This window comes from Gorilla gorilla, chromosome 18 (assembly GCF_029281585.2).
Source record: "Gorilla gorilla gorilla isolate KB3781 chromosome 18, NHGRI_mGorGor1-v2.1_pri, whole genome shotgun sequence".
NCBI classification, from domain to species: domain Eukaryota; kingdom Metazoa; phylum Chordata; class Mammalia; order Primates; family Hominidae; genus Gorilla; species Gorilla gorilla.
The window spans coordinates 98,175,765-98,198,757 of NC_073242.2; the positions used below are offsets into that span (position 1 = coordinate 98,175,765).

Consider the following 22,993-nt stretch of genomic DNA (forward strand, 5'->3'; position numbering starts at 1 on the left):
GAGTCTCGCTCTATCGCCTAAGCTAGAGTGCAGTGACGTGATCTCAGCTCACTGCAAACTCTGCCTTCCGGGTTCACACCATTCTCCTGCCTCAGCCTCCTGAGTAGCTGGGACTACAGGCACCTGCCACTACGCCCAGCTAATTTTTTGTATTTTTAGTAGAGACGGGGTTTCACCGTGTTAGCTAGGATGGTCTCGATCTCCTGACCTTGTGATCCACCCGCCTCGGCCTCCCAAAGTGCTGAGATTACAGGCGTGAGCCACCACACCTGGCCGGCCTCTGCTCTTACGGATGGTAAAATTAAACCATGGAACCATGGATCATGACATTTGTAGTGAAGCAATTAAATACTTCTTAATTTCATGGCTTCTGGGGCTCCTTTAAAGTCCCTCACCTCCTATTCATATAGACTAGCTGTCACAAAGGCAGGATTCATGACCAAGAAGGCAACATGAGATACCTCCAGGTAAAGAGTCAGTTGCTTAAATGTCCACTTTACAAGCTATTAAGGAGGTCTAAGTACCTTCCCTGCAGAACAGCGATTTAAATTTTGCCCTGGAGCCACCCTTTCTCTAGTAAAGTTGGAATTTGAAGGCAAGTTAAGGAGGATAGAGTAGTGAGAGAGCTTGTAAGTAAAACAGCAAGTCCCTCTTCAGACTTCCCCTTAAGTACAGCATCCCACACTCTAAGTAATCCATGGTTTTTACTGGAGATTTATTGCAGTATCAGCTAGAGGTGCACCTTGCTTTTGTGTTTCCCTCCCCAACTAAAGAGCAAGCAGCCTATGTCACCCTTCATCTCAAATACAAATTAAAATTCCTAATCTCACCAGATGTGATTAAGATGATACTTGAAGCTGTTCACACACTTAGTAAGCCCAATTATATTTTTTATTAACACTGACATAGTTCCTTTTGTTGGTGAATCATAACTTTACAATTTTTAACTGAATGAAGCATCAATTACCCCCTCTCAGGTCACGTTGAGAACTTGGCAGTGGTGGAAGGTAAACTTAAATGGTGTCTGTACAGTTTGGGCAACACATTTTTAGATTTTTACATTAGTCTTTTGTGCTTCCTGACCTTGTGGTATCTCTGCTGCCCCAGAGGAGGATTGAAGGTTGGGAATGAATTGAGCCTCAGGGAATGAATCACAACCCCTTGAGCTGCCAAAGACCTCATTAGGTCATCTCTCTGTCCACCTGCTGGGACATGATTGCTAAGGTGTTTCTTAGGAGAAAGCTGTTTTAGAATCACTTTTGTACTTTGTGTTCAACTTTTGTTTTCCACTATTGATAACCTTTAAATAGGGACAAAAAGAGAATTGTAAAATATTATCTTTGGTAATTAGGGTTTTCTTTTTGTTGTTGTTGTTAATGGCTTAAAATGTTTATTCATTCACTCAGCAGGTATTTTTTATTATTATTATTATTATTATTATTATTATTATTATTATTATTATTTTGTGTGTGTGAGACGGAGTCTTGCTCTGTCTCCCAAGCTGGAGTGCAGTGGCACAATCTTGGCTCACTGCAACCTCTGCCTCCCAGGTTCGAGCGATTCTCCTGCCTCGGCTTCCTGAGTAACTGGGATTACAGGCACGCACCACCACACCCGGCTAGTTTTTTGTATTTAGCAGAGACAGGGTTTCGCCATGTTGGCCAGGCTGGTCTCGAATTCCTGACCTCAGGTGATACACCTGCCTCGGCCTCCCAAAGTGCTGGGATTATAGGCATGAGCCACTGCACCCGCCTCAACAGATATTTATTGAGCACTGCTATGTTTGAGGGTGCTGTGCAAGGTACAACACTGAGAAAAACAGTCATGTCCTGCCTTCATGGAGTTTACAGTTGGAGAAGAGCAAATGATACAAAATCACACAAATGTAAAACATGGTTTTGACACAGGTGCTCTAAAAAAAAGGTACATGGTGTTCTCTCACTAACTCCATCCTCCTTAACTTGCCTTCAGATTCCAACTTTACTAGATAAAGGGTGGCTCCAGGGCAAAATTTAAATAGCTGTTCTGCAGGGAAGATACTTACACCTCCTTAATAGCTTGTAAAGTAGACATTTAAGCAACTGACTCTACCTGGAGGTATCTCATACTGTCTTCTTTGTCGTGAAACCCGCCTTTGTGACAGCTAGTCTATATGAGTAGGAGGAGAAGGACTTGAAATGAGCCCCAGAAACCATGAAATTAAGATGTATTTAATTGCTTCACTAAACATGTTTTAGGGACATTTTCCCTGACAGCGAGGGAACCAGTCAGTAACCCATCAGTGAAGATCTGTGGGTAGTTAGGAATTAACCTAGTAAAGAAGGGAAGGAGACCAGGCACAGTGGCTCAATGCCTGTAATCCCAGCACTTTGGGAGGCCGAGGTGGGTGGATCACTTGAGGTCAGGAGTTCGAGACCAGCCTGGCCAACATGGTGAAACCTCGTCTCTACTAAAAATACAAAAAAAAAAAAAGTTAGCTGGGTGTGGTGGTGCGTGCCTGTAATCCCAGCCACTTGGGAGGCTGAGGCAGGAGAATTGCTTCAACCCAGGAAGCAGAGGTTGCAGTGAGCTGAGATCGTGCCACTACACTCCAGCCTGAGCAACAGAGCAAGACTCCATCTCAAAAAAAAAAAAAAAAAAAAAGGAAGGAGGAAAGAGTGTCGTAGGATGCGAAACAGCAAAGCAGCAGGACTACAGCAGGGAGGAGCAGGAGGCAAGAACTGCATGAACGCCTGTGCCCTCCAGACCCTTAGGATCAGTAAGGAGGGGCATGGGTGAGTGGGTTTGGAGCACCAGGCAACCCACTCTAACCAGATGGCTCTCCTTTTCTCTCTTTCATCAAGCCCTCGCTTAAGATTTCATGGAAAAACAAAGTTCTGCTGCTCAAAAGAAAAAAAAAGTTTTGAGAACTCACTGTCAGGCTATGTACGTGCCTAGCGAGAAAGTTTTATACCACATTTCATGTGTCATGCCACACACACACCCTTCCTCACCTCTTCACCACTGATGGAGAATTCAGTCTCTCCTTAAGCCTACTTTCATAAAATGCAGTGAGAATGTTTGGATATCTGTACAAATTTCTGAGCTTGGTTGTCCAACACACAGCCCTTAACCATTATGAAAAACGTCCTAATTGCAGATTAAAAAGGTAAAAAACCATATGGCATTATTTTAGGCCAGTGGGTTTTAAGTAATTTTTTAGCAGTGGAATCCATTTTCAAATGAGATCTAACATGAAGGCATCAAAAACTCAGGTGATTTTTATTTTCTTCTTTGTGTCTTTTATATTTTTCATGTTTTCTAATATGAACATGTATTGCTTTTATAATAAGAAGAGAATGTTTTTTAAATTACATGACTGTTTAGGGAAACTGAATTGTTTCATGATAACAAGGTTCAGGGACTAGTACAGATTGAAACAGATGGCTTCCCTCGGTGTAGTACCCCCCGATGACCTTTTCACAACTAGGGATTACTAAAGCACAGAGTGACCATGGCTTTTTCACTGTGAAATTATATGACAGCAGAAACCTAACTGACAAACAGATGTTTTTCCCAAGTGGAGCTTTTCTTAATGAAATCGTTGCTTGGAAACCAGACCATAATAATAACTTCTCTATATTTAGTTTGTAAAGTGATTCAGTTTGCAAAATTATTAAGTCAGAGTATACTAATTAGATAAAATTGAATGTATCTATTATTTGTCTTGCAATTCAGCAACCAAATGGTTAAGCTAGGAGCAGAATTTCATCCGGGATATATCTATCCAGATGCCATTCATAACAGGGGACATACAAGGAAAATGACAGCTCATAGAACAACGCTGCTCTGCTCCTCACTGTGACTGCATTGGCACAGTGGTGTTTGATCTTTCACTCATACTTATTAGAAGCTGTTACTTGCAGCACTTATTAAGATGCTGAGACGATCAGTTGGGTCACTGGGTCAAAAATTGTACGTGAAAATGTGAAAATAAATTCAATTTATATTACTCAGTGAGACAACAGTATAAAGGAGAAAGATTCAGGAGTGAATATACTTGTTTAGATGATAGAATTTATCAGTGGAAAGTCTGATATACTATTAGTAATACAAAGAAACCTTAACATGCAGCATATTTGTCAGGTAGATTAAAACATTAAATCTTAAATTCAAACTATACATATTCTATAAAAAAATAGATATCTGCCTTCCACTTCCAGTAATAATGAGATAACTCAGCTAAAAATAACTATTATATAAGCCAGGCATGGTGGCTCACACCTGTAATCCCAACACTTTGGGAGGCCCGAGGCTGGAGGATTACCTGAGGTCAGGAGATCAAGACCAGCCTGGCCAACATGGTGAAACCCCATCTCTACTAAAAATACAAAAATTAGCTGGGCATGGTGGTGGGCACCTGTAATCCCAGCTACTCGGGAGGGTGAGGCAGGAGAATTGCTTGAACTCAGGAGGTGGAGGTTGCAGTGGGCTGAGATTGCACCACTGCACTCCAGCCTGCGCAATGGGGTGAGACTCTGTCTCAAAAAAACAAAACAAAAAATAAAAACAACTATTACATAGGGTAACATATTTAAAACACTTTAAAAGCATTAAAGAGCTCATAAGAAAACAGGGAATAACCAAGCCAGCATCTAAAGAGAAAACCAGAACTCTATGAGGTGAACTGAACATAAGAACCTGCATTTACTATGAGGGCATTTGCTTGAAATTAAGCTGTGGGTTTCATGGCTTTGAAGGGCAATGTTGCAGAAATGAAAGCCCAGACCAAATTTGAAGTAGGAGTCTAACAGAAAGCCCTCCAACATTAAGCTTAGACCCTCTAAGGAATACGCCTCCAGGTGTACCTTCAAGTACCTTCACCTGTTCCCAAGGGTCTGGGAGTAGACTTGTCTTGGCACTAAGCAGAGCAGGAGGGAATAAGGCAAGAAAACCTCTATCTGAGGCCAGGCACAGTGGCTCATGTCTGTAATCTGAGCACTTTGGGAGGCCGAGGCAGTTGGATCACCTGAGGTCAGGAGTTTGAGACTAGCCTGGCCAATATGGTAAAACCCTGACTCTACTAAAAATACAAAAATTAGCCAGTCGTGGTGGCAGGCACCTGTAATCCCAGCCACTCGAGAGGCTGAGGCAGGAGAATCACTTGAACTCAGGAGGCAGAGGTTACAGTGAGCCGAGATTGCGCCACTGCACTCCAGCCTGGGCGACGGAGTAAGTCTCTGTCTCAAAAGAAAAAAAAGGAAAAGAAAAAGAAAACCTGTATTTGAGAGGTTATGATCACGGAATGGACCTCTTCTGCTGACTTGCTTTATTGGGATTCAGGAAATCTCAAGCAGGGAATTAGAATTTAAAATGTTTCTACAGCTGTAGTGTCTATAAGAGTCTTACAGAAATGAAAGCATATCTCCTGTGGAAGAAGGCCCCTTCATCCTAGACCTCGAAGAATCCTTATTGTCATTTTTTATTTTTACTTTAAGTTTTAAATTTTTTAATAATTAAAAAATATTTTATTGCGGTTTTATGTGTGTGTGTGCATGCACGTGTGTATAGCAACATAAAGTTGGCCATTTTAATTATTTAAAAATCTACAATTCAGTGTCATTAGTTGTATTGATAATGTAGTCATTATCACTATTTCTAAAACTTTCTCATCAGCCCACACAGAAACTCTATAACATTAGGCAATAATTCCCCATTTCTTCCTTCTCCCATATAATTATTTAAGGCTAATAATTAGTACATAGTCACAAAATAACCAAGCATAACACTATTTTTTTTTTTTTTTGAGACAGTGTCTGGCTCTGTCACCCAGCCTGGAGTGCAGTGGTGCGATTTTGGCTCACCGCAGCCTCCACCTCCCTGGTTCAAGCAGTTCTCGTGCCTCGGCCTCCTGAATAGCTGGGATTACAAGCGCCCAGCACCATGCTTGGCTAATTTTTGGATTTTTTAGTAGAGACTGGGTTTCACCATGTTGGCCAGGCTGGTCTCGAACTCCCAACCTCAAATCATCTGCCCACGTTGGCCTCCCAAAATTCTGGGATTACAGGCGTGAGTCACCATGCCCAGCAAGCATAAGACTTTAGATGTTGGAATTGTCACATACAAATTATGAAGTAACCATACTTATTATATTTAGAGAAATACAAGATAAGTTTGAAAATATCTTCAGGGAATAGGAAACAACAATTATCTGATAGATTTGAAAAATGAAATGCAATGTCTTAAAGTAAAAAGTAGAATAACTAAAATTAAAAATTCAGGCCACTTGCAGTGGCTCACACCTATAATCCCAACACTTTGATAGGCTGAGGAGGGTAGATCATTTAAGGTCAGGAGTTCGAGACAAGCCTGGCCAACATGGTGAAACCCCGTTTCTACTAAAAATACAAAAATTAGCCGGGTGCAGTGGCAGTCCCCTGTAATCCCACCTACTTGGGAGGCTGAGGCAGGAGAATCACTTGAACCGGGAGGCAAAGGTTGTAGTGAGCCAAGACTGTGCCATTGCACTGCAGCCTGGGAAAGAAGAGGGAAACTCCATCTCAAAAAAAAAAAAATCAAATTAAATTAAAAATTCAGTGTATGAGCTGGGTGCAGTCACTCACGCCTGTAATCCCAGCACTTTGAGAGGGTGAGGTGGGCAGATCACCTGAGGTCAGGAGTTCGAGACCAGCCTCAACATGGAGAAACCCTGTCTCTACTAAAACCACAAAATTAGCCGGGCGTGGTGGTGCATGCCTGTAATCTCAGCTACTCAGGAGGCTGAGGCAGGAGAATTGCTTGAACCTGGGAGGCGGAGGTTGCAGTGAGCTGAGATTGCGCCACTGCACTCCAGCCTGGGCAGCAAGAGCGAAACTCCGTCTCAAAAAAAAAAAAAAAAAAAAAAAGAGAGAGGAAGGAAGGAAGCAGGGGAGCGAGAGAGAGAGGGAGGGAGGAAGGAAAGAAAAGAAAGGAAAAGAAAAAGAAAAAAACTTCTTTTAATTGCAGAAACAGATTTTTAAGAGGCTTTCCCTCTATTTACAGATGTCCAGGATGAGCACAATGGCTTATACCTGTGATCCCAGCACTGTGGGAGACTGAGATGGGGGAGGATTACTTGAGACCAGGAGTTCAAGACCAGCCTAGGCAGCATAGCAAGGTCCTGTCTCTACGAAGCATTTTTTAATATTTTAGCAGGGTGTGGTGGTGCTTGCCTGTGGTCCCAGCTACTCAGGAGCCTGAGGCAGGAGGATCATCTGAGGCCAGGAGTTCAAGGTTGCAGTGAGCCATGATCATGCCACTGCACTCCAGTCTGGTTATCAGAGTAAGACCCTGTCTCTAAATTTAAAAAAACGAGTGTCCTGTTATATCTCACTAAACACAGGATTTTAACCTGAGGGGTTAATGTCAAGTTAACCCCTGTGTAGAACCCTACAGGGTGCCTGATTAGGTTGGATAACTCCCTGAAATTATAGGCAGAGTGTTTATGTGTGTATTTTCATATTTTAGGAAAGAATTCTTTGGAAGAGTTTTACAGTAGTTCTGTTTGGTTTCCATGTGACACTACAGTTTTAAGTCCTGCATGTCATGTTTGCTCATTTCACAATGATTGCTTTTTCCAAGCCACTGATAGCCTGGAGCACCTATCACAAAGACTTGCCTAATCATGTCATCAAGACATCTGTTAGGGTTAAATAAGGGAAAAATGGGCTGGGTGCGGTGGCTCACGACTGTAATCCCAGCACTTTGGGAGGCCAAGGCGGGTGGATCACGAGGTCAGGAGTTCGAGACCAGCCTGACCAACATGGTGAAACCCTGTCTCTACTAAAAATATAAAAGTTAGCTGGGTGTGGTGGTGTGCACCTATAATCCCAGCTACTCAGGAGGCTGAGGCAGGAGAATTGCTTGAACCTGGGGGGTGGAGGTTGCAGTGAGCCAAGATCACGCCACTGCACTCCAGCCTGGATTACAGAGCAAGACTCCATCTCAAAATAAAATAAAATAAAAATAAAAATAAATAAGGAAAAAATGGAGAACTGAGGAAGAGTTTCTACCTTGCCTCTGTCACTGGCTGGTGCCCCAGACACAGAGCACATCTCCTAGCCCACCAAGCTTTTCTCAGGACACTTGGAGGATGTGAAAGATCAGCCCTGTCTTGCCAGAACTTTAGGCCAGGTGGCAACTCTCCGTGGAAGCCTTTGGCTTTTTCTAAACTAGTGAGAACCTGACAAGTCAGTCAGCTCTGCTGATTCTGCAGCTTTTCTTTGCATAGGCTTGAGGTGAAATGTCAGTAGAAAACTTAGGGGAAAAATAAACCTGAAGTTCAGGTGGTTCTCCTCCTACCTGGACCACCCATCTCAGGGTTTTTAGGAGGTGTGAGGAATGTTTTTGTTTTCTTACCTAAATTTGGCTGACAGAGAAGTACCCATTATTTTCTTGGATATCCGAAGCCCGTCTTTTCTTTTTACTGGTAACTGTTTCTTTTGATAGCATAAAGAGAATATTTATGTGCTTTTTCACTCTTTGAAAGCTACATAAAGAAAATTAAATGAATGACGCCTGGCTTCTTTATTTCTTACCCGTGATCAGCTGAATTATAAGTTTCACTGAATGCTTAGGGCAGTGATTACTTTCAATGCAGCAGTAATTGCCGTTTTCTTTCCCTTCCTTCTTTATGCCTTCAGTCAGTATTAGGGCAGCTTTTTTTTTTTTTCTGTACGTACTCCAGAACCCTGATCATCATGGTGTTCTTAAGGCACAGCTTTCCTGACTTCTGCTCTCTCGCTCCTTCCCCTCTGGGATTCATTCACAGGTATTTGATAGAGGCAGCCCAGCACAGCTGACTGTAAGCTTTCCAGTGCTGTTTTTTAAATTATTTTTTATTTAATTAATTATTATTTTTATTTATTTATTTTATTTGAGACAGAGTCTCGCTCTGTCACCCAGGCTGGAGTGCAGTGACACAGTCTTGGCTCACTGCAACCTCTTCCTCCCGGGGTTTAAGCAATTCTGCCTCAGTCTCCCAGGAAACTGGGATTGCAAGCGTACGCCACCATGCCTGGCTAATTTTTGTATTTTTAGTAGAAATGGGGTTTCACCATGTTGGCCAGGCTGGTCAAACTCCTGGCTTCAAGTGATCCACCCACCTCAACCTCCCATAGTGCTGGGATTACAGGTATGAGCCACTGTGTCTCCAGCTGTGTTTTTGGATTTGTTTTATTTTATTTGTTTGAGTGTAGTAGAACAAGAGATTTAGGGGGCTTGCAGTAGCCTATAAAGATGTTGTGGAGTGGAGGTGTTTGAGAATCACTGGTTAAAAAACTGAAACTCATTAAAATCCAAGTTCTTCATTTTCTTTCATATGGCTTTTCCGTTATCCCTAATGTTGGCAGCACCTCAAGTTAGAATCATTCGTGAATTTCATTAACATCACTACCTCCCTTTTCCACATACTAAACAAAGATATCAACTAGGAACAAAGCAGTCCCTGTGAAGCCCAGCTAGCCGCAGTGGGGGATGCTGGCTGTGCATGTGGGATGCAGAGTTCCTCTCCTTATGCTGACCTTGGAGTCCATGAGAAAGATTTTTTTTGGAGTGAGGCTGACCTTATATACTTGAAACTGTGAAGTTTGCTATCTTGAGGGTTAGGATTTGCAAAGCTAGTATGATTCTGGTAGTTATTTTCTCCGAGGCACTGCTGCCAGGTGCGCTGTCATGTAGCAGAGTGATTGAGCATGCGGGTTTGCAGTCCTGCCCCGCCACATGGCAGCTCTGTCATCTTGGGCCATATTTTCACCTCCTTTCCTCAACTCTTTGTGCCTCAGCTTCTCTCTCAAGGAATTACAGTGGTATCCACTTCAAATGATTGTTGGGAACATTAATGGATGAATGCATGTAAAGTGCTTAGGCATATTGTAAAGTGTACATGGCATATTGAAAACCTTCAGTATTAGTGTCTTTGCTGTTATGTTTGTATTTATTAATAATATTTCATCATCCAAATGGCTTCCACTAAATATGGCTGTCAGTAAATATAGATTATTCACGTGTTTTTACTTTTTTCCCTCCAAAATGGGAATTAGAAAACACTTTAAGGAAATACATTGGCATCATCTTAGTATTCAGATATATTATTTAGGCCCTGATTTAAAGAGATAGACACTGGGTATGGTTCTTACAAATTTTCAAGAAAACAGTCAATGATGGTTAAGAGAAGTGGTCAGGCACAAATAAATTTTCCTGCTGATTAAGATAATCACCAATCTGTAATTGTCCTCTCTTGCAGCTCTAAGTCACAAAGATAATAAAGAATTCTGAAGAGAAGAAAATATCACCCTTTAGCAGGATGCTTCGGTAGCTCTTTAGTCTAACCCTGTTTTTTCCTCAGGCCTAAGTAACATTCACTTATCCTGAATCTTTAAAAATTTGTTGGGGCATGTTCACAGTTAACAAAACTTTGGAGCTTTAGAGAAGCTAAATATCAAATTGGCATGCTAGACGTAATCATTTACTCTAATTACAAAGACAGCCCAGCTATTCAGTTGAGTTCCCCATACTTCCTTTATTTAATAACCAACTTCCCCAGTTTGTGCAACTTCCTGAATTCTTAGAGCTGAAATTATTGTTAGCTTCCATCATAATAAAAGGTCTCACATGCGTAACAACTGAAGTATCCTGCTAAAGGGTGGTATTTCCTTCTCTTTAGAGTTCTTTATTATCTTTGTGACTTAGATCTGCAAGAGAGGACAATCAGACTGGTGATTCTCTTTTCTTAATCAGGAGGAAAACTTTATTGTGCCTTCCCACTTCTGTTAACCATCATTTGTTATTCTCTTTAATTAGAGCTTCCACTAGAGATTAATATACATTTTCATATCTTCTTTCTAGTTTTTTAAATGAACTTATTTTTATTGATTACTTTGAACATAGTCTTTAAAGAGTCAAAAAAGAGGGCCGATCACCTGAGGTCGGGAATTCAAGACCTGACCAACATGGAGAAACCTTTTCTTTACTAAAAATACAAAATTAGCCAGGCGTGGTGGTGCATGCCTATAATCCCAGCTACTCAGGAGGCTGAGGCAGGAGAATTGCTTGAACCTGGGAGGCGGAGGTTGTGGTGAGTCAAGATTGTGCCGTTGCACTCCAGCCTGGGCAACAAGAGCAAAACTCTGTCTCAAAAAAATAATAATAATAAAATAAAGAGTCAAAAAAGCGGCCGGGCGCGGTGGCTCATGCCTGTAATCCCAGCACTTTGGGAGGTCGAGGCGGGTGGATCACGAGGTCAGGAGATCGAGACCATCCTGGCTAACATGGTGAAACCCTGTCTCTATTCAAAATACGAAAAAAAAAAAAATTAGCCTGGCATGGTGGCGGGCGCCCGTAGTCCCAGCTACTCGGGAGGCTGAGGCAGGAGAATGCCATGAACCCGGGAGGCAGAGCTTGCAGTGAGCCGAGATCGCGCCACTGCACTCCAGCCTGGGTGACAGAGCAAGACTCCGTCTGAAAAAAAAAAAAAAAAAAAAAGCTTGTCCTTGTGCTTTTTTTTTTTTTTTTGAAACAGAGTCTCACTCTGTCACCTCACCCAGGATACAGTGCAGTGATGCAATCTCAGCTCACTGCAACCTCCACCTCTCAGGTTCAAGCGATCCTCCCACCTCAGCCTCCATAGTAGCTGGGATTACAGATGTATGCTACCACGCCTGGCTAATTTTTGTATGTTTGGTAGGATTTCACCATATTAGCCAGGCTGGTCTTGAACTCCTGACCCTAAAGTGATCCACCCACCTCGGCCTCCCAAAGTGCTGGGATTACAGGTGTGAACCACCATGCCCAGCCCCTTGCCCTACTTTTTACACCCTAGTTCCAATCCCCAGAGATTGCCATCTTCATACCCCTCCTTTTTAAAGTAGTTTCTTCTAGTAATTATTTCTCTGTTTATAAATAAAATGCTTACACAGACCTCTCTTGATTTAAAAAATTTTGGACATGACCTACTCACTTTCTACATGTTAGATGTGGACCTAGTGCACACACATAGGTGCACACGCATAGGTACACACGTGCTCAAACAACTTCTGCCATTTCCCATCACAACTTTTGGCTAAATCATTGGGCACTGTTTACTGCTGACCATGTGGATGTTATTCAGTGCTGAGCCTAGTGCAGTCGTCAGCCTTCCCTGCACATTTGCTTCCTTTTCTGTGTACTTACTGATATATTTTCCAAAGATCCAGCAACTCTATCATGCACATATCATAATTTTGCTCTAGTTTTGTTCTATTTACCCAGACTTCAGCCTTTGACACCTATCCCATTGTCTTTTTCCTTGGTTGTGGATTCATACCTTTTTTACACCTTGTCACTTTAGTGAGATTTCAGGAGAAAGAGGATGCAAATGTTTGTGGTCATTCTGCTATGTTAGTTGCAAATTCTTTTTACTCTCAAAGTAGAACAGCTGACTAGCTGTTCTACTTTGAAAGACAAAATTTGTTAAAATGTTTTAAACATAAATTTTAAAATTTATCACAGATTTTTTTTAAAATTTTATTTATTTATATCATTCAAAATTCAAAATATGCCCAACACAGAGAAATGGTAAACATTTGAGTGATGAATATGCTAGTTACCCTGATCTGATCGCTATATTATATCTATTGAAACATCACCATGTACCCTATGAATATGTACAATTATTATTTGCCAATTAAAAAATTAAAAGTAAAAAAAATTTTAAACTTACTAAAAGATACAAAAATAAAGTCTCTCTCTCTCACATTTATCCCCTTGTCACCCAGTTTCCCTCCCCAGAAATAATCAATATTATTAGTTTCTTGAGTATCCTTCCAGAATTATTCAATGAGTGTATATTTCCCCTTTGTACACAAATAGTTGAATTCAATAGAGACGATTTTGCATCTTGCTTTTTACTTAACAATAGCTCTTAGAATTCATTTCATGACAGTTATTTAAAAACATATTAATTTTTTTTTTTTTTTTTTTTTTTTTTTTGAGACAGAGTCTTGCTCTGTCGCCTAGGCTGGAGTGCAGTGACGCGATCTTGGCTCACTGCAACCTCTGCCTCCTAGGTTCAGGTGATTCTCCTGCCTCAGCCTCCTGAGTAGCTGGGATTCTAGGGATGCATCACCGTGCACAGCTAATTTTTTTTTTTCAGTAGAGACGGGATTTCGCTATGTTGGCCTGGCCAGTCTTGAATTCCTGGCCTCAAGTGATTCTTTCACCCACCTCAGCTTCGCAAATGCTGGAATTACAGGCGTGAGCCACTGCACCTGGCCTTATTCATTTTTTAAATGGATGCCTTATATTCCACTGTATGAATGACCATCACTTAATCAATTTTCTGTTGATGCAAATTTGTTTCCAGTCTTGTCTATTATGAATAGTGCTACAGTGATGATTTTGTACATAAAGTGATTTCCTGCTGTGTTAATATACCTATTAAGATAGATTTCTAGAGTAGAATTTCTGGCTTACCACAGAATTTAGACTTTTAAATGTAATACACCATTGTCTTATGAATGCAAGACATTCTATGAAGTGCAAAATACTTGATTTTCTTTTTTTGTTTGTTTGTTTTTTTATTTTTTGAGATGGAGTCTCGCTCTGTCACCCAGGCTGGAGTGCAGTGGCACGATCTCAGCTCACTACAACCTCCATCTCCCTGGTTCAAGCAATTCCCCTGCCTCAGCCTCCTGAGTAGCTGGGATTATAGGTACACACCACCATGCCTGGCTAATTTTGATTTTCTTTTTTAATCAAGTAACGGATTACAATTCATTTTCCCCCTCTTTCTACTCTCACCCTGCAGGGGCAACCAAAACAGATTCAGATACAAAAGGAAGCTGATATTCTGCTCTTGGCAGTGGATTTCCCTTTATATTTAAGATATGCTATATTATTTTCTTCCTTTCTCTTCTATTTTAAAAACCTGCCAGGCGTGGTAGCTCACGCCTGTAATCCCAGCACTTTGGGATGCCAAGGCAGGCAGGTAACTTGAGCTCAGGAGTTCAAGACCAGCCTGGCTAACATGGTGAAACCCCGTCTCTACTAAAAATACAAAATTAGCCAGGTGTGGTGGCATGCACCTGTAATCCCAGCTACTCCGGAGGCTGAGGCAGGAGGATTGCTTGAATCTGGGAGTTGGAGGTTGCAGTGAGCTGAGATTGTACCACTGCACTCCAGCCTGAGACAGAGCAAGACTCTGTCTCAAAATAACAATAATAATAATAAAATTTTTAAAATAAGAAATAAAAACCTAAAAGGGCAGATATGAAACATTTTCTTATAGTTTCTTAATAACAACTTTTTGAGATATAAGTCACATACCATACCATTGATCCACTTAAAGTGAACAATTCAGACCAGGTGTAGTGGCTCACGCCTGTAATCCCAATATTTTGGGAGGCTGGGGAGGGGGGATCACTTGAGTCCAGGTGTTTGAGACCAGCTTAGGTAACATAGTAAGACCTCATCTCCACAAAAAATAAACAAAATTAGCCATGTGTGGTGGCACACACCTATGGTCCCAGCTATACTGAAGTGAGAGGATAACTTGAGCCTGGGAAGTTGAAGCTGCAGTGAGCTGTGATTATACCAAAGCACTCCAGCCTGGGCGACAGAACAAGACTCTGTCTTAAAAAATAAAAAATGAGGCCGGCGGTAATCCCAGCACTTTGGGAGGCCAAGGCAGGTGGATTGCCCAGCCAGACCAACATGGTGAAACCCCATCTCTACTAAAATACAAAAAATTAGCCGAGTGTGGTGGTGCGTGCCTATAGTCCCAGCCACTTGGGAGGCTGAGACAGGAGAATCATTTGAATCCAGGAGGCAGAGGTTGCAGCGAGCTCAGATTACACCACTGCACGCCAGCCTGGGCAACAGAGTGAGACTCCATCTCAAAAAAAAAAAATAAATAAATAATGAAATAAACAATGCACTGGTTTTTAGTATATTTTCAGAGTGTGTAACCATCGCCACAGTCAACTTTAGAAGTTTTTAAAATTTTGAGACAGGGTCTCCCTTTGTCACAAAGGCTTGAGTGTGGTGGTGTTGTGCTAGCTCACTAAACCTTGAATTACTGGGCTCAAGTGACCAACTTGCCTCAGCCTCTCAAGTAGTTAGGACTAGAGGCATGCACCACCATGTCTGGCTAATTTTTTTTTTTTTTTGAGACAGTCTCGCTCTGTCACTCAGGCTGGAGTGCAGTGGCACGATCTCAGCTCACTGTAACATCTGCCCTCTGGGTTCAAGCAATTTTCTTGCCTCAGCCTCCCAAGTAGCTGGGAGTACACGTATGCACCACCATGCCCTGCTAATTTTTGTATTTTTAATAGAGACGGGGTTTTGCCATGTTGGCCAGGCTGGTCTCAAACCCCTGACTGCAAGTGATCCACCTACTTCAGCCTCCCGAAGTGCTGGGATTACAGGTGTGAGCCGCTGTGCCCAGCCTATCTGGCTAATTTTTTAAATTTTTGTAGAGATGGGGTCTGGCTGTGTTGCCCAGGCTGGAATTTTAGAACAATGGCCCCCAACCTTTTGGGCACCAGGGACTGGTTTCATGGAAGACAATATTTCCATGGACGGGACGGTGTTGGGAGGGCGGGGATGGTTTCAGGATGAAACTGTTCCACCTCAGATCATCAGACTTTCCATTCTCATAAGGAGCACACAACCTAGATCCCTTGCATGTGCAATTCACAATAGGGTTCACACTCCTGGGAGTATCCGTTGCCTCCAATGATCTGACAGAAGGCAGAGCTCAGGCAATAATGCTCCCTTGCTGCTCACCTCCTGCTGTGTGGTCCTGTTCCTAACAGGCCATGCCCAGTACCAGTCTGCAACCTGGGGGTTGGGGACCCCTGTTTTGGAATGTTGTTATCACCCCAGAAAGAAACTTCATAACTATTAGCAGTCACTCCCTACTTTCTCAAACTACCACAGCCCTAGGTAACCACTAAATCTACTTTTCCTATGTAGAGATTTGCCTATTCTGGACATTTCATTTCAATGGAATTATACAATGTGTGGGTTTTTGTGTTTCTTGTAGTTTTGTTGGCAGAAATATCTGTGAGTTTCAAGTGAGTAGGTGGTTTTCCGGGTTGCTGTGGGTATTTTGGGAAGTTGTTATCTGCCCAGGAGAAATGAGGCAGGTTAGTTTTGAAGTAGGAATGGCTTAGCAGTTCCCTGGGATAGAGCCAGTTAGCAAAGACATTTTAGAATTAGACTGACTTTCCTGTTAATGCAAGAGTACTAAGTAAAAGTACATGACACCCAAACTCCTTTTGCTACTCAGAATCACTGAGTAACACGCTGTGGGATCATCTTGAAGTCAACACTGTTTTGATCAAAATATGTGTGTGGCTTTCAGGGAAGTCTTGGGGGAAGAAAAAAAAACAGTTATTTTACAAAGTTGACAGTCTGTTTTGTTACATGTAGTTATCGTAATAACATTTTTGTTTTTGAGACAGAGTCTCACTCTGTCGCCCAGGCTGAAGTGCAGTGGCGCCATCTTGGTTCAATGCAACCTCCACCTCCTGGATTCGAGAGATTCTCCTGCCTCAGCCTCCCGAGTAGCTGGGACTACAGGCGCACGCCACCATGCCCAGCTAATTTTTGTATTTTTAGTAGAGACAGGGTTTCACCATATTGGCCAGGCTGGTCTCAAATTCCTGACTTCGTGATCCACCCACCTCAGCTTCCCAAAGTGCTGGGATTACAGGTGTCAGCTACTGCACCTGGCCCTTTTTTTTTTCTTTTTTTTTTTGAGATGGAGTTTTCACTCTTGTTGCCCAGGTTGGAGTGCAATGGTGCAATCTTGGCTTACTGAAACCTCCACCTCCCGGGTTCAAGTGATTCTCCTGTCTCAGCCTCCCAAGTAGCTGGGATTACAGGCACCTGCTACCACGCCCAGCTAATTTTTTGTATTTAGTAGAGAGGGGGGTTTCACCATGTTGGTCAGGCTGGTCTCGAACTCCTGACCTCAGGTGGTCCACCCGCCTCGGCCTCTCAAAGTGCTGGGATTACAGGCGTGAGCCACTGCACCCAGCCTAGCATTTTTTTTTTTTTTTTTTTGAGACGGAGTCTTGCTCTGTCGCCCAGGCTGGAGTGCAGTGGCACGATCTCGGCTCACTGCAAGCTCCACCTCCCAGGTTCATGCCATTCTCCTGCCTCAGCCTCCCGAGTAGCTGGGACTACAGGCACCCACTACCACGCCCAGCTAATTTTTTGTATTTTTAGTAGAAACGGGGTTTCACTGGGTTAGCCAGGATGGTCTCGATCTCCTGACCTTGTGATCCGCCCGCCTTGGCCTCCCAAAGTGCTGGGATTACAGGCATGAGCCACGGCGCCTGGCCACCTAACATTTTTTTAGTTACGTTAATTCACCAATATTCTATGCACTGCCTCCAAAAAAAGTTCAGAATGCGTCTGTGAACTCTTCCCAGTTTGGATTCACTTTTACCTTCTCTGTATCTCATCTGTTGCACCACATCCTAAAATGCATAGCTAGTTTCCTACGATCAGAGCAGAAAGAGGTCTCTCTCACACAATCCTTTGGGTCTCATTGCCAAAGGGATTGATGTGTGATGTTTTCTTGAATCTTGTGCTGACCCAGAAATTACCCCATTTTCAAGTCACAAAGGAATTATCAAGTGTGATGGGCCCGTGGTCATGTGAAGGTTATGGCCGTGCTTCCACAGAGTGTCTAAGTACAGAAAGTTTTTTCGAAATAAATAAAAACAAGCACACAAAATCTCATCCCTTTCATTTTTATACAGTCTTAACCATCATGTATGACTCTCTTCACTGCTTGGTGGGTAAAGGGGGAACTGCTCTTATTCTCCAGGGATTTATAAACTCATAGGTGGCACCTGTATCCTAGAAGGTAAAACTCAAACAGCCAGCCATTTGGCAGCCGTCTGTGGAACAGGCCAGCAGGAAGATAAACAATTGCTATTAGATCTGGGACTGTGGGAAGCAAGGAAACTGGGCTTTGCTTTGGCAACCTTTTTATGGAAGACTGGGAGAACTAAAAGCTCCCTAATGAGTTTAAAGTTTAGCATTATAGGAAAAGCAAAAAAAAAAAAAATCTGAAAAATCATTGTTAACCTGAAAAAGGGTGTGTTAGGATTATTTTAATTGAAAAACAGTCCAACTGGCATGAGCATTAGAGGGTGTTTATTGGCTTTTCTATCCAGAAAGTCGAGTGGGTGGAGTACACCTGGGTCCCGGAGCTGAAAAGATGCCATCGGGTCTCTTCCTCTTCTCCCTCCCTCTCAGGCTGGCTCTCTGTCTGTGTTGGTGTCATTCTTGGGTGGGCTTTTTCCACATGGTGGCCACTGGCAGCTCCAGGTTAGTCTCTTCGATGGGTGGTGGGGAGGGGAATTTATCTTTCCCAGTAGTGTCAATGTGGGTTTCAGGATCGAATCTCATTCCCTGTTCCTGAACCAGTCATGGTGGTGGGGATGGAATGGAAGATCCTAACTGGCCAGCCTGGGATACAAGTTCACACCTGGAGGGGGAGAAAGTGGGTAAAGTTAGCCCACTCAAACCACACAGACTGAGAGTAAGAAAGGGATATTTCTGCAAAAGAACACCATGGTGGTGTTGTTACCAGAAGAGAGAGTAGATGCTAGGTGTAATCACATGTCTGCCCACTACAGAGAGGAAGTCCAGAGCTCATTTGGCCAGGATAGTATGTTCACAGAAGTAAATGACTGTTCTCTGCTAAAGACTAATGAGAGAAAATAGGAATAAACAACAGTAAGGGCCCGGCACGGTGGCTCATGCCTTTAATCCCAGCACTTTGGGAGGCCAAGGCAGGTGGATCACCTGAGGTCGGGAGTTTGAGACCAGCCTGACCAACATGGAGAAACCCTGTCTCTACTAAAAATATAAACTTAGCCGGGCATGGTGGCACATGTCTGTAATCCCAGCTACTCAGGAGGCTGAGGCAGGAGAATCACTTGAACCCGGGAGATGGAGTTTGCAGTGAGCTGAGATCACGCCATTGTACTCCAGCCTGGGCAACAAGAGCAAAACTTCATCTCAAAAAAAAAAAAAAAAGACTATGTTAAACAACAGTAGGAGGGACTTTAGTAATAGGTTTCAGAAAAGCTAGAAATAGATCAAAGTTTTATAAAGCAAATCCCATTTTTCCACTGTTTTCCATTGCAAAGTCATGACTACATTCCTAAAAGGAAACATCCACCAGATTTTCTGAGTTGAGAACTTCTGATTTTAGAAAGTAGCTATGGGCCGGGCGCAGTGGCTCACGCCTGTAATCCCAACACTTTGGGAGGCTGAGGAGGGCGGATCACCTCAGGAGTTCGAGATCAGCCTGGCCAACACGGTGAAACCCCGTCTCTACCAAAAATACAAAAATTAGCCAGGCATGGTGGCGGGCACCTGTAATCCCAGCTACTTGGGAGGCCGAGGCAGGAGAATTGCTTGAACCGGGAGGTGGAAGTTGCAGTGAGCCGAGATCAAGCCATTGCACTCCAGTTGGGTGACAGAGCGAGACTCCATCTCAAAAAAAAAAAGTTATGATAGCTGCAAATCTGTAATATATACCAGGCCTTGTAATATATCAGTGATATAACACCTGCCAGAATTGCAGTTGTGGAGGTCTTTTAGAAGTTGGAGGCTATTTCTGTTTTTCTTTTTTTGAGACCTCACTCTGTCACCCAGCTGGAGTGCAATGCTGCAATCATAGCTTACTGCGGCCTAGAACTTGTGGGCTCAAGCAATCCTCCTGCCTCGGCCTCTGAGTAGCTAGGACTACAGGCACACATCACCACACCTGGCTAATTTTTTAAAAATTATTTTTATAGAGATGGGGTCTCCCTGTGTTGCCCAGACTGGTCTCAAACTCCTGGCCTCAAGTGATCCTCCCACCTCAGCCTCCCAAAGTGCTGGGATTACAGGTGTGAGCCACTGCACCTAGCCCCCTCTTCTTTCTCTTAGCAAACAATTCATTTACCCTTAGGCCTCAGACATTTTTTTCTTTTTTTCTTTTTTTTGAGACAGAGTTTCGCTATTGTTGCCTAGGCTGGAGTGCAGTGGTGTGATCTCGGCTCACTGCAGCCTATTCCTCTGGGGTTCAAGCGATTCTCCTGCCTCAGCCTCCTGAGTAACTGGGATTACAGGTGCCCGATACCACGCCCAGCTAACTTTTTGTATTTTTAGTAGAGACGGGGTTTCACCATGTTGGTCAGACTGATCTTGAACTCCTGACCTCAAGTGATCCGCCCACCTCGGCCTCCCAAAATGTTGGGATTACACGCGTGAGCCACCGCGCCCAGCCGATGCAGACATTTTTTTCTATGCTACAATATTCTATAACTCCATGTTGAACCTCCAAGGACTTCTTCATCATTTTATATAATAGGGTGAACTACAACTACAGTGTCACATTTTGGCAACAGTGTTGTGCCACAGCCTGAATCTCTCTTAAGAGCAGAGCTTCTGCTTGCATAAGATTAGAGCCCATCTTAGGACTGAAGTCCTAAGATGGACTCTGGATTGGAGGTGTGGTTTAGGACCACATGCAGAGGTGCAGGCTTAGGACCACATGCAGAGACTTCCCAGGCTCTTTGGAAGCAAGAAAAGATGGGGGTGGGGAGGGCAGAAAGGAGGATGGGCAGACAGGTGCAGCCCTCAGCAGGTGCTCCGCCTTCACAGCTCAGCAGATGCGGCGGATAAGGCCAGTGAAGAGTGTGGATGTGATTTAGAAGAGAATGGAATCACAACCTATAACATAAAAAACTGCACGTAGACTTTGCCTGCAAGGCTGTCAGTTTAAACACGAGAATGGTAAACTTAGATGAAAAATAAGTATAGATTTCTCAAGCATTTATATTACTTCTTCCCCAACCTCTCTTTCTTAATTCCTGAAATTTATATCAGGACTGTATATTTGAATCCTTTTTACTCATCCATCCATTCATCCATTCATTCATTTCGCAGGTAGTTACTGAGCACCTGACATGTGCTAGGACTCTTCTAGGCATTGGGGATACAGCAGGGAACAAAAGAAAATCCTTGACTTTATTATAGAGTTCACATTCCAAGGAGGAGAGCAGACAATAAGGAAATACACAACCTGTCAGGTGATATTAAGTGCTAAGACAAATGAAGCAGGGTGAGAGGAGTAAAGAGTGGCAGGGGAAGGAGGGTGCCGTTTTATATGTGACAAATGTGATCTGTGAGCAGAGACATGATAGGGTTTGGGAGCAAGCTGTGAGGCCACCAGGAGGAGCAGCAGCGGATGCAGAGGGGAAGTGAGGCCGACTCCTCCGGGCCAGGATCACTTGGCCTACTGGAGAATAGCAAGGAGGCCAGGAAGCAAGGGAGAGTGTTAAAAGATGAGATCAGAGAGAGAACAAAGGAAGGCAGGGGATGGGGACTGCTCATATTCAGGGAAGAAGGGAAACCACTGAGGGGTATGGGCAGAAGCATGAAGGGGCCAGACTTACGATTCAAACCAAATAGCTCCATCTGCAATGGATGAAAAAGGTAGAAGCAGGAAGACCAATGAGGGGATTATTGGAGAAACCCAAAGCAGAGTTGATGGGCCAGGGTGCTTGGGGTAGAAGTGGGTTCTCATCCTGGAACCCCTATTTCTACTTATTCCTTCTTTACTTTTTTTCTTTTTCGTCACTGTTCTTTATAGTGTGTAATCTTTTTCCTGTTCTCTGCTAAAGACTAATGAGAGAAAATAGGAATAAACAACAGTATAGACATGAATCGTAAAATTTGTAGTTATATAGTTTTGAGGCCAACCAGGGGTTTTGTTCTGGATCTGTCTGGTCATCTCTCACCTCCCTGCCACCCCTAAAAAGGTTGCTGAGTATGGGGCTGGGCTCAGATTATGATAACAGTGTTCCAGGCTACACATTTAGAAGGCGCTGCTGTGGATGGGAGAGAGGATCAGCAAGTCCTACAAAGGGGGGACTCAGGGTCAGGGTCTTCCCTATTTCTGTTGATTAGGAAACTCAGCCATGAGCTTAGATCTAATATTGATCATGTCCAGGATGCTCTGAAAATGTTTCCTTGTGGAAATTGCTCCCATCACTGGCAGTTCCACAGAGGGAAATTACACAGGAATGGAGAACTGCAGCAAAGGCAGGAGGCATTGCCTGGATCATAGAACATCAGTGCTGGGAGTGACCTTAGAGATCGTATCAGGCTGGGACTAGACAAACGCAGGAGTCTCAACTACCAGACCCATCTTCGTTCCACTCACTATGCTGACTCTCCAAACAATAGGCAGCCCTTGCTGGGAGAGCTTTAGAGATGGTTTTCAGCATCTCTGTGTTCATCCCATCACAGGGTGACTGGTCTATTTGCCTTTCGATCCTAAACAGTAATGAATCCTTTCTTTTTGTTTTCAACCCCAGGGGTTGCCCTGCTCTCAGACATCTATCCTGAGAAAATCTTGCCGGACTTGTTGGCTCAATATGACAGCAGCAAAGACAAGCACACACCAGAGACCAGAATGAAAGTCGGGGAAGTCCTTATGCGAATCGTCAGGGCATTAGGTGAGTTTTCTTGTTCCATCCACCTGGAAAAGGGTGGAGGATCAGTGTGACTTTGAAACCAAAATGTGTGTACCTAGGGGCTTGTTACACTAGTGTGGTAAGGGTAGTTTGAGGGCTGGGATGAACTAGTACCCATTTAGGAATTTAGGAAATATTCCGATGTCTACTATGAGACTGAAAGCAACAATGTCCTTTTTCTTAAACCTGCTTAGTCTCTTGCCAGGTGCGGTGGCTCCTGCCTGTAATCCCAGCACTTTGGGAGGCCGAGGCAGGTGGATCACCTGAGGTCAGGAGTTCAAGACCAGCCTGGTCCACATGGTGAAACCCTGTCTCTACTAAAAATACAAAAATTAGCTGGGCGTGGTGGTGTACGCCTGTAATCCCACTACTCGGGAGGTTAAGTCAGGAGAATCGCTTGAACCTGGGAGGCAGAGGTTGTGGTGAGTCGAGATCGCGCCACT

General features: G+C 43.4%; 1 protein-coding gene across 2 annotated transcripts in view; it reads left to right on the plus strand.

The window, feature by feature from the left end:
- Positions 1-22,993, plus strand: part of TANGO6 (transport and golgi organization 6 homolog) — a 241,422-nt gene that overhangs the window by 107,734 nt on the left and 110,695 nt on the right. For both annotated transcript variants that reach the window (XM_019011975.4, XM_063699676.1), the window contains exon 15: positions 22,392-22,532. In XM_019011975.4, the coding sequence (XP_018867520.3) occupies positions 22,392-22,532 (141 nt within the window). The remainder of the gene's footprint in view (positions 1-22,391; positions 22,533-22,993) is intronic.